This window comes from Electrophorus electricus, chromosome 1, assembly GCF_013358815.1.
Source record: "Electrophorus electricus isolate fEleEle1 chromosome 1, fEleEle1.pri, whole genome shotgun sequence".
NCBI classification, from domain to species: domain Eukaryota; kingdom Metazoa; phylum Chordata; class Actinopteri; order Gymnotiformes; family Gymnotidae; genus Electrophorus; species Electrophorus electricus.
In genome coordinates this window covers 14606768-14624269 of record NC_049535.1, presented here as the reverse complement: position 1 = coordinate 14624269, position 17502 = coordinate 14606768, and the positions used below count along the sequence as shown (strand labels likewise).

Here is a 17502-nt window from a genome sequence, read left to right as displayed (position 1 = left end):
ACAGACGGGGACATTGTCTGCCTGAAGCCGGTCGTGACCCTCTCCGACTGGAGCCTAACCACCGCAGATGCCCGGAGTGAGGGATCAGCGTTCCGGATCTCTCTTCCCATGCCGGTGTTCCCGTTATTTCCCGGGGCTGAGAATGCAGGCACAGACTGCTGGCAGCACGGCCTGTTCTCCTAAACGACAGTTGTCAGGTGTAATAGATTATCCAGATGTCCAGGGGACAGTGAACTCCTTTTGTGAGCACTCGACTGACATCGGTAACACCGAGTCCACGGTGAGGTCAGAAGATAAGCTGTATCTTTAGAATGCCGGCCTAATGCGCTGCACAGAAACTCAGTCTGATCGATACACCATTCTCTCTCTCTCTTCCTATCTCTCTCTCTCATCTCATGCTCTTTGCAGAAGCGTATCAGTCCAGCAGCTGCAGCCTGTGTGAGGAAACTTGGCAAAATGTCGGTTTTCACAAAGGAGAGCTACGAAGGCTCAGTGGCTGGCAGGCGTGACTGGTCATGTGGGCTGCAGGAACTGAAGTCCCCCTCACCCGAAGCTCCAGAACAAAGGCAGCCAAAGACCCCTGTAGCCAAAGACCCCTGTAGCCAAAGACCCCTGTAGCCAAAGACCCTGAACTTTGTCTGTGACAGGAGAGCTCTGATCTGGCTTGCGATCAAATGGCAGAAGTGGCCGATGGTGGGTTTGTAAGTCTGGAGTCGTGGGTGTTGAATGGAGACACGCAGCAATTAAAACGATGGGAGTTCAGCTGTTTTGATGTCCGATCGATAGTCTCTCCCGAGTGTAACGAAACCGGCACGGTGCTACAGGTTTGGTGGCTGCCACTACAACAATGCCGCATTCCTCATCATAACATGCCGTAATTAACAGACATAAAGTTGTCCAGAGATGAGCGACGATTGTCTCATCCACACACACACACACACACCACAGCCGGGCTGCCGTTGGCATGCCGACGTGCTGTAAAGGTTTTAAAGGCCACACAAGCGACACGCGGTGACTGTCACTCAACTCGTCTGCATGCCTTCAAGCCCAAGTTAGCCTTTGGAAGTTAGCATCCGCTTATTTCCTTTTATGGTGTTTATGGAAAACAGCAGGGCTCTGCGCCGTTCCACACAGAAACCGGCCGCATCCGTACCCCGCATCCGAACCCCACAGCTGTGCCCCACATCTAGTCCTGCGTGACAGCAACATAAATTTGTACAGCCCATCCTTACTAATATGTAGTAGATATTTGTTAACTAAATTTCAACCAACCTTCAATGCATCATCCAGAATTTCAAGCTAACATCTCCAGTGCCATTTTGTGCCTAATTTGGTCTGTCTGGACTGCATTTTGAAAGCTGCGTTTAGAGTATCAGGAAGACTTAGCATATGACTCCTGTAAATAGTAAGTGGACATCGGCAGATATACTGGTAACTATGGTAATTATCGCAAAAAAAAATCTAGAAAATTCCATATGCATATGTTGGTATGCTGGTATGTATACGTCATGTATTAGTCATGTACCATAGCATTATAACAATATAACATATTTATAAATGACCAATAAGGGAAAAGAAGCCTGAACTCAACAAATAAATTAACTTAAAATATCAGGAAGACGATCTGAAACCACCATATAGGGAAGACATTGAGTGTACAGGTTGGTGGTGCGCAGAGACGCGTGAAAGAGTGAGGTAGTCAGGACCTCTCTGGCTCTGCTGCTGCTTCCTGTTCACCACAACTGCTTCCTTTGTTTACTAACTCTTAGTCTGGTCTTGTAACATATACCTAGGTAAACTAATCAGTACTCTCAAACACACACACACACACACACACACACGCGCGCGCACACACACACTCACGCGCACACACACACACTCACGCGCACACACACGCGCACACACACGCGCACACACACACACACACCCCCTGTCCCTCTGGGAGGACACACATTTGTTTGCGTCACACACAAGCCTGGCTTTTTTCCTTTTACGATTCTGAAATGCAAAACCTGAACTTTTGCTTGGTGCAGATCGCGGGATCAGCATGAATATGCATCAGCGTTTCTCCTGCCTGGTCTCTCTCTCTCTCTCACCATGTTCTGTACTGCCTCGGTAATGCAGTGGCATTCGGAGTAAAGATATCACTAGCAGCAACAAATTATAATGGATTTCCTCTGCAGAAGAATTATTACTGTGGTCTGCCACTTCGCACAAAGTGGGTGATGGCAGAACTGCGTGACAACTGCAACCTCTAATTAAGGGACTGGCTGAATGCATCGGCCACGTTGTAATTACACTTCCAAATTGGAAATTCAAATTGCATTGAGGTTTTTTTTTTTGTTTTATATTGAGACCAAACGTAATGAGTCAAGAACAACAAGAACATCAGCTCACGTTCATCCGTCACAACCAGTACAATCACGGCAGTCCTTCACCCTCATGACACCATGGAGCCACGTAAAGCCCACATTTCCCCTGATTTCCGCCATGACTTTCCTGCTGCGTGCGAGAGGCTGCGCTGAAGTGTGTGTGTGTGTGTGTGTGTGTGTGTGTGCACGCGCGGCTAAATGAATTGCTACGTGCGATGGCCAGGGTCCCCGCTGCCACTGCGGAGGAGTAAGTGAGGGACGCATTGAGTGCCTGTGACGGAGTGGACGGTCTGCGTGAGCTCGGGGGATCGGCCATTACCACCTCGTGTCAGAGCAAATTGGAGGAGACGCACCGAATCGAAGAGAGATAAGGAGGGTGCGAAAGAGAGCGAGAGAGAGACAAAGAATCTGAACCCAGTGAGCGACAAGTGAAACATCACCCAGAAGTGATCCTCCACACACGCACATGCACACACACACACACACACACACACACAGCTGGAGGTATCTCCTTGTGTTTGTGGTTGCTGACTGGCTTGCCAACCACTTGCCTGTTTACGACATGCATCGTCACCCTCTGGACTTGCAAAACTGTACAGACAGGTGTCACCCATCCTGGCAGCTGCTGGCACCCCCCACTGGGCAGGTGGTAACCCCTGACCCTCACCTTGCGCCGTCAGAGCTACTACAGGTCCCAGGTCAGAGCACCGCTGGTCCCAGGAGATCCGGATGATGCACAGGTACTTTTGGGCCTGATTGGCTGCAGGTGGCATTAGCATGCGAACAGCGGGCAGTCCCAGCAGGCACACGTTACACACCGACCAATGAATGAGCGTCAGGAGAAACGCAATTACCCAGCAGCACATCCAGTTCAAATTAACAAGGACGAGAGTTAGTTTTTCATTATTGATTTACAATTTAGTTCTATCACAGCCTTTTCTGCTCAGACTGATCTTTAGAGCCACTACCCCATAAACTTCCCAGTCGAGGTCTTTTAGAAGAATTTATTTTACCAGGTCCACTCTTATATTTTGGGAATGAAAAGATACATCTAGGAAGAGGAGAGAAACATCACGACAGAAGTCTCATGATCTGGGAAGATGACAGAAGTCGTCTCTCCAGACTCACTGCTTTGTCCAGAGCCTTATAAACTCCATCATACTTCTTTTGGGTGACAAGCTATAGAATTCCCAATGACCCCAGTGACTAATTGCTAAAATTGAAAATCTGCAAACAGCACTTGAGACTGACATTCTCTTAGCATGTGCAACAACCTTAAATGATCTAAAGGTCACAGGCCGTGACATCAGAGCTTGGCCAGGCCTCTACCTGTTTGTGCTCAAGTGTCCCTGTGCTTGTTAAACCTCAAGGTCCAAGCAATCCGAAGAGAACCTCCACATCCTTTAACCGCTACCGCAGTTGCTCAGCCAAATTGCTACACTAAGCTGAGCTAAGATCACATAAGCTTATACACACACACACACACACACACACACACACACACGGCAGGAGGAAGTTTTGTGAAACGTCATTAATTACGGTGGATCAATCCTATTTATTTGACAGCCAACTTCTTCCTAAAGTCAAGAATTTAGTTAATGACGTAATGGTGATTCCTCGATTTCGTCTGAGCATGACAAAAAGACATATCGTAACAGAACATAGTGTCATAACGCCATGCAAAACAATATGCACAGAGCAGCTAAGCTACAGCTTAACAAGAGGAACAAGCATGTAAGAAAAACTCAAAATCACATGCAATTTGGATTATAAACACAAAATAACCCATCCAAGACGTTTGTCTAGGACCCTGGAGAGCTCAGAGAGGTTCAGTGTTCAGTTCACCAAACCAAATCATCTGCAAAACAGACCAACAGAAACGTGGCTTTATGTACCAGGGTGGCACCAACTTTCATTGAGGGAAAAAAAAATTACAGGCAATAGGACATTGCTTGTAAATTGCAAAGGATCGTGAGAGATGACAGTTCTAACACAAAACATTTGGATAACACGCAACATTTGGATACAGAACGTTTTTGCTACTTCTTTTGTAAAAATAAACGAACAAGGTTCTTCATTTTTGACATCTTTACGGTAGGACCCCATGTTTTGCCGTTCACTTTCACGCAAGACTTCCCCTAAATATGGAACGGCAACCGAAGCAGCCCCCAGGCACCTCGGCCGTCGCAGAGACGTCTTCTGGATCCTGTGGCCTTTTGCGGCCTCTTCTCAGTACATTAACTTTCATTTAGCTATTACAAAACATCCTTTCACACACTACAATCCCCCCCCCACCTCGTTACTCATAGAACATTCCAGATATTTCCTCAGTAAGACTAGTCTAGCTACTCCAATGCCATTTAAAAATTAGCCCTCCATTTTGAGAACACCTAACTCCTTGTACACGGACGGTTTATGCACACCTTCACACAAATCTAATATTTAGGGTCACATAATCGCTCACAGTTTGTCTTTGATTTGCTAAGGGGGGGAGTCAGCATTTTGATCTTTGCTACCTTGTGTGTGGATGATGGAAAACTGTCATCTTACATCAAAAGTTCCACATCAAAAGAGTCGACCCAAAGCATCTTTCCTGAAATGTCACCTTTTTACATGTAGATAGAAGATCAAAGGAGGCAGAATTTTATGGGAGAAAAATAAACAAATACACCCCCCCCCAAAAAAATGCCCTATCGCATTCAAATTCCATTCACTCGTATACAGTCTGACGCAGGTTTTTTTTTTTTTTCAGAGGATTCTGCTCCTTTGTTGTATTTTTGGTTCCTCCTCGTGACAAACTCGTGACAGACACCCGTTCTCCTGTTCAGAAGTTTCCCCAGACTGAGAAAGCATGCGTTGCGCATGCGCTGGGCAAGCCCCTCCCACACGGCGGCCACGGTCGCCAGCGCTCCGTCTCTACCGAGCCGGCCCCACATCCACTTCCTGGCCTCTGGTCGCCGTGAGCTCCACCTGTCCGCTGAGGCTACACAAAACACATGGACGCGTCGCGAACGAAAGACAGAGGGGTGTGTCGGGGGGGTTGGGGGGAGGGGGGGTCTTCACGGAACGGCTCAAGCACATCCCTCCCTGGGAGAGGAGCGCAAGGGAGAAGGAGTGCAGCCTTTCATCTGTCCTTGCGACAGCCAGCGTCCATCGTTTGGGTGGAGCTCTTTTTCACCCGCAAACCCGTACTCTCCTCTCCCCCACCGCCTCGCTCTGCCGGGAAGGTCCCGGAGACGTACCGCTGCTGGTCTGCGGCGTGAAACGGCCGCCCCTCGCTGCTCCGCGCGGCCAGGCTGCCCTGTTCTAAGCTCCCGGTGCTGTTGCACTTCTTGGCCAGCGGCGGCAGCAGCGAGCCGGGTGCCAGGAGGGAGGTTAGGGACAGGCTGCCGAGCATCTCGGATAAATGTTCGCTGTTAAGTGCCTTACTCGACCCGTGCTCGATGCCCGTGTCCTCGTCCGAGGCTGCCGTGGAGTCCTGCCTGTTGCAGCCACTGGCGCTGCAGCTCCTCTGGCTCCCTCTGGTGGCCTGGAGACCGGTGCCAGTCTCAGCGAGGGATGTTGCCTGGCCGCAGCCCGGGGAAGCTGGGGGGTCGTCGGGCTGAGGGCAGACCAAAGGCACGGGCGGAGTTAGGTCCCGCGGGGGGGACCCGCTAAAGCACAGGCCTTCCTCCAGCGTGGTGTGCAGGCTGCCCTCAGAACTGCCCGCGTTCGGCGAGGACCCACTGCGCGACATGGGCTGAAAGCAAAGAAGATCCGCACTGAGATTTCAGAGGCCACCTCGTCCTGAAAGTATAGGTCTAATGCACACGACGAGACCCGGACATCATCTTTAAGCATATTTATTTCGTGTAAAACTGTTCATTGCTGCAACGTTGATGGATATCAAGGCCAAACATTCGCCTGTGGTTTCTAAACATTATATTAAACACTTTCACAAAATGGATGATTTTGGAGCAGACGAGCTGATCGGGAACCTGACCGAGCGAAACATCAACAGCTTAGTCTTTCATTATCCCCTCACCTACCCCTCGGTACAAGTGAGGCAACTCAGGCAACTCATGAGAATTACTCCAGGCAGTCTGACAGGTGAACACCTTTACAGAAGCTCTGTGATGATCCGAACAGATTTACGGGGAATTATTGCTTCAGACATAAACAGTTGAATCCACCTCACCTCGAGCGTTTCGTACCTGGGAGCTTATGGCCCTGTTGTTGGCCCCGGGGGAGCGGAGCGAAGCCCAGGAGGAGGGCGAGGCGAGGCAGCTTGCTCCCCCCAAAGCGCCCCGCGCCGCCGGGCTCCCCTGGGTCGCGGCCGAGGCCGGGTGGAAGAACTCTGCCGGGAGACGAAAGCGAGGCGGGGCCTCCCTCCCTTCTCCTCGGCCGCCACCGCTGCGCCGCTCGGCATCTGCTGCGAAGACACAGCACGTGCAGACAAGCAGTGAGGAGTACGGCACACGTGGCGCAGCACACGTAGCAAGGAAACGAGCACGCAGAGCGGAGCACGTCACGGAGCCGCCGCGGGCGGACACGCCGCCTGCAGTAAAGGGAGACACGCGTTACGCCAGCTGACAGCCGTACACAGAAATGAAGCGCTGCGCATCTTTCAGTCAGAATCGCCGATGACTCCATCAGCGTCATTGCAGGTACCGTCCACTGGTTCATTGATCGACCAGTTATGCAGCTTGATTGCAGATATGTCTGCCTCGTGCTGCTGGGATTAAATCGACCTATTTACTACCTAGATTATCTAACTCAGATGATATATTCTGATCACAGGCTGCTCTGAAGGCATTTTATATTAATGAGGTACTAGTATGAAATTTTTTTGATGTTGTATAAAAAACTAAAGTTTAATATTAATTTAGACATAAAAAGGTCAGTGTGCCTCTGGGCTTCTGGGTGCTTTACTCATAAGTGTAAGTATCCTTTTGTAATCGTGATGAGGCTGTGCAAGTTAATAACTTCTACATAAACATAGAAACAAGGAACACAACGACTAAAACATCCATGTAGGCTAATTTTTGACAATACATGACACATTGTCATCGTCATCAAAATATCGGACAATCTCAATAAGTTGAGGTGTAACGTGATTTGCTGTGTATGTCTGAGCAGGATTGCACTGGCCTGCAAGGTCATTGGGTCATTACTGCGCTAAGTCCCAATCTCAGTCCAGGCCCCTTCACTATGAACCGTTTCATTAGTGTGTGTACTGAACCCCAGCGATGTGACCGTGCCTGCCCCCACGCTGCCTTCACACTAGCAGGGTCTCCTCACACAGCGAGGTGGGTTTATCTCGGCAACGAGGCCCAACGTCAAGCCCACATCAGCATGGCACTTCAGCGTTACGGCGCCGTCGGGGAGCTAGTTTGAGGGTGACGGGAGGACCTCTTCGCTGGAGGTTTAGGGCAGCGTGGAAAGTCAGCGCTTTAAGACGATCATTAGGACTGCACTTAAGCTCTGGGCGAGCACAGATGAAACCTAAAACATAGTGTCGATGCCACTAACCTTGACTGTGAGGTGGTGTGTGCTGATGAGAAACTGGCTCACGGAGGAGGCGGAGGTCCCGGAGGTCCGACTCGAGATCTTTGCTGCCCTCACTCCCCAGGCTGGGAGCCCTGGTGTGGGGACACGAAACCCTGCACTTCCCCGGCGTGGACTGGAGCTCCTCCAAGCTCTGAGATCCACTGCTCCCTCGCTCCTCCTGCAGGAAGGACAGCTATGCCAGCAACTTTGCTAGTGGGCAACAATGTCCAGAACTCCTAGATCAAACAGTGATGTGGATCACCTTTCCTCCACGGACACAGTTAGTCCAGCACTACACGGTGGGAATGTTAGTTTGGTACTTTCATGCTTAGCTAGTCATAAGTTTGCTATACCATAAGTTTGTCCCAACTCAGCTATAGGCCGCTTGTATTTGGAAGATTCTGCCATTTGCTAATCCACACTTAACAAAGACGCGTGACTGCCTGAGGTAAAGCTGGTTTTATACAATGTCAGACTATGGGCTCTACTTTCGTGGCTGTGCTGGGGTGTTTTAGCCATGTAATGCTGCATTTTGCTAATTTTGTAGAGTGCACACACATTTACTGCAGAAAATAAGTTACAAACTAAATACAACTGATTTCATTTTTTTTTTTTTTGTAAGGAAAAAGTTTTCTATTGAATGTGAATCAGAAAGGTCATTATGTGAATGTGAATCAAACATCTCATTATGCATGAAAAAATATATAATTATGCTTAAATAATTTCAGTAATTGGTCATATCACAATTATGTAAATATTAATTTTATTCACAGTGAACAACAATAATTACATTGTGTATTATAATAATTATTGTTGTTAATTATTATAAAAACGAGACTAGGAGTAGTGGTATATAAGTAATCTGTAATTATTATATCACAATTATTCAAATATTAAAATCTCAACAATAATAATGCTAACTGTGGAGGTAGCTGTATTGCCTGCTGCAGTGAGTAGCTGGTTAATTCTGATGGCATGTGTGTGGTGTTGGAAGGCTGCGCCTCACACGGCACAGTGGCTCTCGGGATGCCACTGGTGGAGATTTTACTGTCCCCGGGCCACATTCATCTCCACAGTCCTGGGAGGGCTGCTTCTTGTGCCACATATTTTGGTTTCCTCATTTGTAATTTTTATTTATTTACTTTTATTTTATATATATATATACATACACACACACACACACACACACACACACACACACACACACAAATATTGAGGCTGCCATTCCTGCATGCTCGCTGCCACGACACGACTTTGTCGCTGGTTCACTTTTAAAGGGTATGAGTTAATCTGATTGGATATTGTGGATATTTTGGATATTTCTAACCACACCTACTGATCATTCGGGATAACTCGACCTCTTTTTGTAACAGTGCTGTGGTGCGCCAGATTAGTGGCTCTGCCGCCGGTGCCGGCCGCGACGCTCGCAGGTGCGTGCTCCACGGTCTCACGCCCACGTGTACCTGCGCTACGGTCTCACGCCCACGTGTACCTGCGCTACGGTCTCACGCCCACGTGTACCTGCGCTACGGTCTCACGCCCACGTGTACCTGCGCTACGGTCTCACGCCCACGTGTACCTGCGCTACGGTCTCGCCTTGTTTCGGCGCTTTTGCTGTGTCCATAATTACAGGTCATATATCATTATTCTGTGCCTATTAGCCTCACGCTAGCATATTAGCATTCTGGTGCTGCCTGCTGCATCCCGATGGAACTGAATCTGTAATGCCATTTTAAAGCCGCAGTGGAAAATATTCCTTGTTCTCCTGGTTCTTTTAGTTAGTATTCTGTTCCACAACTGCCTCAAGTCTGTAGAACATTGCATATCAATAATGAATTAAGAAAAATAAATTATGAGAATTACTGGGCTCTCCTTGTTATGAATTGGATGTCAAATTAGCTGTGACTCAGCGAAAAAGCAATAAAGCAGCCCAAAAGAACAAATAATATACAAACAGAAAAACACTGAGGAGCTAATGAGCTAATTAAAAATGCATTGAATAAAGTAAGCAATTAAAAATAACTGCAATATAATTAATAAGACCAGAACGATGCTTGCGTCTGTATATGTACATTTGTGTGCGTGTAGTGGGGAAAGAGAGAGCGGACTACACAAACACACCTTGTCTCTAACAATCAGCTGATACACACTGTGGTCATCAAGACTGAGGTCATCAGGCAGCGCCGGCGATGATGATTTGTCAGACAGCTGCTCTGACATCAGCGAAGCCCGCTCTACCTCAGCCAATCGGATCTGAGATGTTAGAAGGGAAAAAAACACATTAAGGACACAAAATGGGCCGTCATATTAGTGTCAAACAGTTCCTGAGACCCGGTGTAGCTCACATAAATGTACGCAAATTTGCACATGTACCTTTGCCTGCTCAGTTATGGCAATGATTTATAATTGATTATTATTTATAATATATTAAATTATGGTCAGAAACAGGTGGGAAACTGACTGAAGGGTGTGAAAAGCTTTATGAGGATATCTGAACTCCATAAATATCTGTCAGCTCTTACGCGCGCACACACACTGCTCTTTAGTGAAAATGAGTGTTTTCGCAATGTATTTCCTTACAGCATCTACAGTTGGGAATGAAGTGGCAGGCGCAGACACACCGTATAATTTAACATCAGGCAAAGAATGACCGTTTCTACCTGTTAACACACACTTCTCATTAAAGGACACTTACTGCTGCTGTTGCCATTAATTTGATACTGAAAAGAACACGATCGAACAAAGCTAAAGTTAATCGATTTTTGACACAAGCTACGTTTTTTAGCGAGCGAACATGTACAGGGATTTGGGACACCCGGTTCAATTGCGTCGTGTCCTCACTCTGATGGAACGAACGGGCCTCGTGTCGACGGGCTGCGTCCGGCCTCATCGCGCGCTGAGCGCTCGCGCTTGCACAGAAGACGGCGACAGCAGGAGCGAATTCTCTTCGCACAGCAGAAAAGTCGATGTGCACACGCAGCATGCTTTCGCAAAGCCAAAAGTGCATTTCTGATCTCGCTTTCTGGAAGCGCTGTTCCCGTTCCGAGACGCAAACTGACATAAACAGCGCGTAAGATCAGTGACACTTTACGTTGCGCTCACGTCATGTTTATTGCCACGTCGAGTTCTGCATTCGCTTTGCGCGCGGGTCTTGAAATGTCATTTATTTATTTCTTTTTAATGTGCCTTACAAACCGCCACTTTTATTCTGCCGCACGACATACTTTGTGGAAATCGTTTGTTTCTGGGAGCCTCGGCACTTTGTGCGTGTAACGGGTGTGAGGCGGGATCAATGCAAACGCATGTTCAGTGTTGGCGGATTGGCTGGAGTTGCTGGAGACAGTACAGCAAGCCCGTCCTCCGTCTCCATATGGTAACACAGATATGCCAGCCGCAGATCTTATGCTAATTGCCATTGGATCTGTGCTCATTTGCATATCCGCCAGCGCGACACATACGTCTGGTGGTGCGCAGCGCAGCCATGTGGGCTGAGGGATGCGCCGCATGCGTGTGAAAACAAGAGCTCACGGGAAGCCACGCTGCCACGGGGAGACGGCGCGCGCTGGGGCCAGAACCAGGGCCGTCGAAACGGAGGTACGTACACCGTTGTCGAACGGGCCTGACCCAAAACGGGCGGATGGCCAGGAGAACTGAGCTCTGAGCCAGGACGGACTGAAATGAGCCCAAAACGAACAGGTACACACTCAGTCTGTCACACGTTCGCGCATCCCTCTGTCTGGGACGACACGAAGCTTAACCCACCATATTCCACTCGGAAGAGGCGTCTGTAGATGTTGCGCAGCTGATGATGGTTCGAACCAGATCAGTCCTCTGACCTCACAGCGGAACTTCACTTAACCAATTTTGGAGTCTCCATGCTGTCGTCACTGAATTCTAACGCGCTCGACACTGAAGTAATGTGTAGTTTTCTCTTTTTCTTAAATTTCTCTTAATTTTTTTGCTTCACTGGTTTCATATCGATAAAGACGGATCCCTGTTTTCAATGACCGTGTCAGCGGTAACGCATGTAGCGTGCCGCAGTGTGTGCGTGCGTGTGGTGTGCGTGTGCTACCTCGGACGGGTGGCCCTTGCAGTCCCGGCACACGGCTGGGGAGGAGTAGTGATGAAATACTGATCCTGACAGGTTGTCAAGCAACTGCATTTCTCCTTCCAGAGAGTCCTTAATCAGCAGGGACACGCTGTCCAGCCACAGGTTCTCCTGCATGTGGACAATCACACACACGCACGCACACACACACGCACATGTGTGCATGCAGGCACACACAATTTCATTCTCAGGGGTCCACAGGACTATAATACGGACTGTGATTTCCGTGACATCTGTCTGTCTGTCTGTCTGTCTGTCTGTCTGTCACAGAGTGGCAGTACAGGTCATCAGAATGAAATCACTGCACATATTGAAACAAACCCACTACCACATATCTCTATCTCTCTCTCTCTCTCTCTCTCTCTCTCTCTCTCTCTCTCTCTTTCACACTCAATCACACATACAATGCACACATATGTACAGGAAAGATTTATTCACTCATCATGCATAATATTGTCAGCAAGACAATCAATCTGCTTTGTGGTCTGTCCAATTTATTTCACATCACCAGTATACACAAAGTGAATCTCAGAAGAATCCACTGCACATTACTGAAACCATTGCTCACTAGCACTTGAACATCACCTCATTCACACACACACACACATGCACACACCATTTCCTCCATTCGTCAGCATCACGCACTACTATACAAGTGATTCATTGGGAAGTGTGTGTGTGTGTGTGTGTGTGTGTGTGTGTGTGTGTGTGTGTGTGCATAAAAAAGAACGACAGAGAGAGGAGTAATAGTTCATTAAGTACATAGCTTTTTCGCTCGGCACAGCGCTGGCGGATCGCTGCTTCCTTAAACAGCAGATGGTAGCGAAACCCGGTGTGCAGGGATATTAAATACACGCCTCATCATTAAAAAACGCTTTGCAGATTAAAGAGTGAGCTTAACAAGCCTTCTGGAAATCCACTGTGTTCACGCTATACGACATCATCACTTAATACATTCAAAGCAATCGAGTTAATTGGACTACTTGTGTTTGATTCTTTTCAGAGGGAGGGGTCAGCGCAGCTCACGTTATTAAGGGACCCCTGATGACAGAAGGCTGTGTAGAAGAGTTCCCGCAAAATCCAATGAATCTTGACTCTGTGAGACGTGGTTGTGGTAGATTGAATGGCTTGCTCATTATGCATGATCACATACGCATTTGCAGGTAAGTGCGCCCACACACACACACACACACACACACACACACACACACACACACACACACATTTAGATGAACGAGCTGGAGAGAAAGATAACAAATTGCTATTTCTATTTCCTCTGCCTGTGCCTCTCTGCCTCTTTCCCTCCCTCCCTGGTATGAGATGATAGAGGTAGACAGTGTTACTGCCACTATCCTCCCTGGCACATTCCTCTTCTGCCAGTCAGACTTTGCCGCTGGCAGAGATCACCCCCCCGATACCATCCCGCCTGCCGATCGCCCGGCCGGCCCCCCGGCCTCTGCGGAGCCGCCCCAGCTACTTCCACCTCGCGCACTGGCTCCCTGCGCCCAGTTCCCTGCCAAAGCTCTTGGGTCCTCACCCGGTCCGCCTCCGCTCAGGACGCCGCTCGGGCATTGTCACATCGCGCCTGCCATCTGCCCGCGCCTTGGACCGCCGGTACTGAGGGCCGAGAGACCACCTGACGTTTACGGCCCCCGAGATCAACAAACAGCTCCTCGGCAGAGCTGAGACAGGGCGCGTTTCAAACCTGCGATCGTGCCAGAGGCGAGACAGGGAAGTATCCAAGTATTATGACCCATGCTGTTTTGTTACCAAGCGCTGATTGGACCCGCGCCCAAGTGTCCTGCACTATTCATGTTTTTTCTTAAACATCAAACAGGCCGTACAGAACGTTTTGGTGGTGCTGAGCTCCACCGGGGGGGGGGGGTAACCTGGGAATGGTGATCATCGAGATCTCTGCTGGCACGTGGACGGCAGAAGTAGAGCGAGACGCAACGTGACGCTCTCATGCAGATCCAGGGAAAGCTCTGTTCCTGCCCTTTCTTTCCTCTCTCTCTCACTCGCTCTCTCTTTCTCTCTCTCTCTCTCACCCTGTTGTTCCGTTGGTGGCAGGGAAGTGCGTCATGCCGGATTCAACACACCACAGACTCACACTGCCACTCACGTGTCTTCAGGGTCTTCTTTCATCTCAGGTTTGGTTTAACTGGGTCATCTTTCAACCGATTGTCACTCTGCTCTCTCTCTCTCTCTCTCTCTCTCTCTCTCTCTCTGTTGCATGATTCAAAGCAACTCATCGCTCTGTTCATCGCTCTCCCCGTCTCCTCCGTTCTCATGTCACGTCCTGCGCCTCTTGAGCGCTCCACCCGCCTCCCTCCCTTCCCAAAACTCCTTCTTCCATCCCTCTATCCCTCCATCGGGAGCCCCCCCCCCAATCCCTCTGCCACCCGTCGCCTGTCACAAAAACCTCCAACGCGTCCTGCTTTTGACCTGTTTTGCCTTATGCCGCATTAATTATTTAAGCGGCATCTCTGCGCTCGTCTCGTCTCGCCTCCTTCCTCGGTTTGTTCCGGATGGCACGCGGCTCTGCGAGCAGCTTCCGCTTGCATGAGGTTTTGCTCGCTGCGGTCCCAAAGACTGCGCTGACGGCGTGCGGGGGAAAGAGGCCGTAGTACTGCCGTGCCTGAAGTGGCCCAGTCACTGCAATCAGCTTTCTATTCCTGGCCCCACACACACACACACACACACACACACACACACTCTCTCACACACGCACACACTCACACACGCACACACTCACACACGCACACACACACTCTCTCACACACGCACACACTCACACACGCACACACACACACACACACACACACACACACACACACACACACACACACACACACTCACCTGCACACTCACCTGCGCGCACACACACCTCAGCAGTCGTTTTTCTTGGTCACGCATGTATGTGTGCATGGACACTCGTATCCTGACAATCTTCTATGAGGTAGTATTCCTAAAAGCAGATGTGACGATACACCCAGTGTTTGGTGCGGAATGTGCCTGGCGTGGTGGGATATTCCTGCCGTTTATGAGGTCCTAACGCTGCATGCTGCTTTCCTCCTTCCAGCTCATTCCCATCCCATAAACACAATTATATCTGCGTGCCGAGCAGCAGGGTATCCATCAAACGTCACGAGAGCGGTTTCAAATCAGGAGGGAAAATGAATTATCGAAAAGCTTTTGACAGCTGTGTCTGAGCACAGAAAAAGGTTCTACCTGATCTAAAAAGAACCCGTTCACTAACCCGAACTAATTCATTTCACTTCTGTATTTGAATTTCAGCAGTCCAGGTTCTGGTCCGCACTCCAAGTCTTTATGATTGATCATAGATCAAAGAAATGGAAGGCAAGACCAGATCTGGGAATGTTTGAAGAATTCATATTCTGCAGTGGAACATGTGACACTTGTCTGAAGGCTGTGTGCGCGCCCGAGGGCTGTGCGAATGAACACTCCCGAGGGCTGTGCGAATGAACGCTTCCGAGGGCTGTGCGAATGAACCCTCCCGAGGAGTCTGCGAATGAGCGCTCCCAAGGGCAGCGTGTGCGAGCTCTGTGAACGCTCACCTGTGCAGGTGAGTAAAGTTTCCGGTGGTTGGGCAGCTCATAGCCCCCCCTCTGCGCCGTGGAGCCGCTTTGGGCGATGTGGACGTGGGCCCCCGCCGTCACTGCCGGTCTGACTCCATCCTCGCCTCCAGGCCTCTCTCCCCCGGCTCCGCCCAACGCCCCGCCCAGAGCCCCGCCCCCAACCCCCATGCCGGGGCCGGCGGCGGCGGCCAAGCCGCTCAGGCAGCAGAGCCCGCCCTGCGCCAGCTCCATCTCGATCTCGGCGTCCATCTCCGCGTCCTCCTGCGCCTCCTTGTTGGAGTCGTCCAGGTGCTTCATGAGCACAGCCACCACCACGTTGATGAGGACGAACTGCGCTGTCAGTACGAAGCTCACGAAGTACATGGGCGAGATGAACTGCAGGCTGGCGTTGCAGGAGTAGGTATCGCCCGGAGGACACTCGCGCAGCGTATCCTGTGTGGAAGTAGAGCGTGGGTGAAACTTGTAATGCACACAATCATGGACACCTGACTCATATGACCCCTCTCACGGCAGAGCGTTCCGCCGAGGTCTTGCACCCACGCTGCATCAGGTGATGTCATGCCCAAAACACTTTAAAACTGACTTTATATTGTGAAGTAAGTTTACAGAGCTGACCCGAGTCCACCTGCTCTATTCTAACGGGTGGATGAAGTGCTGGAAATCACCTTCATGATCCCGTTCCAGTTGTCGCCTGTCGAGACCTGGAACAGCGTCAGGAAGGCCATGCCGAAGTTCTCAAAGGTGGCGTGGCGGCTCATGCCCTCACATGGGTGATCAGCGTTACACACTGAAACCCAGGGAGAATCTGGAGGTTGGTTTTGGTCGGCGCGGTGCGAACATGCGCCTCTAACGCATCTCGTCACAAGCACCGGCTACACAAGCATCTTAAAACAGCTTAGAATTTGTGTGCGGTTTTGTCTCCAAGCAAACTCGTCACCGACGCCCCTCACAACTGTCCGCGCGGTGGCCAAACGTGAGCGGATGTAATGTGCTGTCACAGCCCGTAGGGGGCGGTAACGAGTGCCTCCTACCCAGCTCCCCAAACAGCTCCACACCCAGTGCCGCGTAGATGAAGAAGAGGAGCATGAAGAGCAGGCCCAGGTTCCCCACCTGCAGGGCGCACAACCAGAGTCCCATTAGCTGATTACCGCAATCCAAAAAGCCCCAGTGGAGCAAGAGCAGGCACAATGTTGGCAGCAAACGTTCGTACAGACGAGTAAACAAACAACGCGGGAGGTCCGTCAAAGAGAGCGCGAAGTGCGTCCTTCTGCAAAAAAAAAAAAAAAAAGGGCACAAACCCGTCTGGGAGAAATGAGTAGTGCAGGAAGACAGAGATAAATCATTTGTCTACTTCAGTTTTAATCAGTTTCATAATGCAGTAGTGTGTGTGTGTGTGTGTGTGTGTGTAAGCTCTAGGGGCAAATTATATCTGATTGTATTAGGTAGTATCTCGTCCAACCTTTCAAGAGCTCAGCAAATAAATCACACGGTACTCTGGGAGTGAAATATGCTTTGGGAGATTAGGCCATAGCTGTTCTAGGACTGGCCATGAGAGATACAGCTCCTGTTTATGTTCAGGTCCAGCGCAATCCTGTCTGATACGCTGGGAACACATCTGGGCTAAAATTGATGATGGGGACATCTCTGTATGGTTGGAGAACACAACTCAGCCAAGTGCTGGCAGAAATGCAGACGTGCACTTATTTTCAGACGTGCACTTTCAGATGTGCATTTTTTTTGCACGCAAATCTACACAGTGAACGTGTTTGGTTACTGTCAAACAGTACTTAGAACTTTACAGGTTAACTAGTGATATTAGAATAATGCAAGGGTCAATACTGTGTAGATCGGATCTGAAAGTCAACACTGAACCCTTCGCTGCACACGTGCGGTG

General features: G+C 49.6%; 1 protein-coding gene across 2 annotated transcripts in view; it reads right to left on the bottom strand.

Moving 5' to 3' along the window:
- Positions 1–3921: 3921 nt before the first annotated feature.
- The window catches only part of LOC113580342 (voltage-dependent T-type calcium channel subunit alpha-1I-like), a 120695-nt gene continuing 107114 nt past the window's right edge, over positions 3922–17502 (bottom strand). The window contains exons 30-37 of one of the 2 annotated variants that reach the window (XM_035532706.1): positions 16640–16718; positions 16274–16395; positions 15588–16040; positions 11974–12120; positions 10023–10154; positions 7884–8079; positions 6566–6783; positions 3922–6111 (exon numbers count right to left, since the gene is read on the bottom strand). In XM_035532706.1, the coding sequence (XP_035388599.1) occupies positions 5497–6111; positions 6566–6783; positions 7884–8079; positions 10023–10154; positions 11974–12120; positions 15588–16040; positions 16274–16395; positions 16640–16718 (1962 nt within the window). In that variant the 3' untranslated portion in view covers positions 3922–5496. The remainder of the gene's footprint in view (positions 6112–6565; positions 6784–7883; positions 8080–10022; positions 10155–11973; positions 12121–15587; positions 16041–16273; positions 16396–16639; positions 16719–17502) is intronic. The other variant, XM_035532711.1, reaches the window with a different exon arrangement.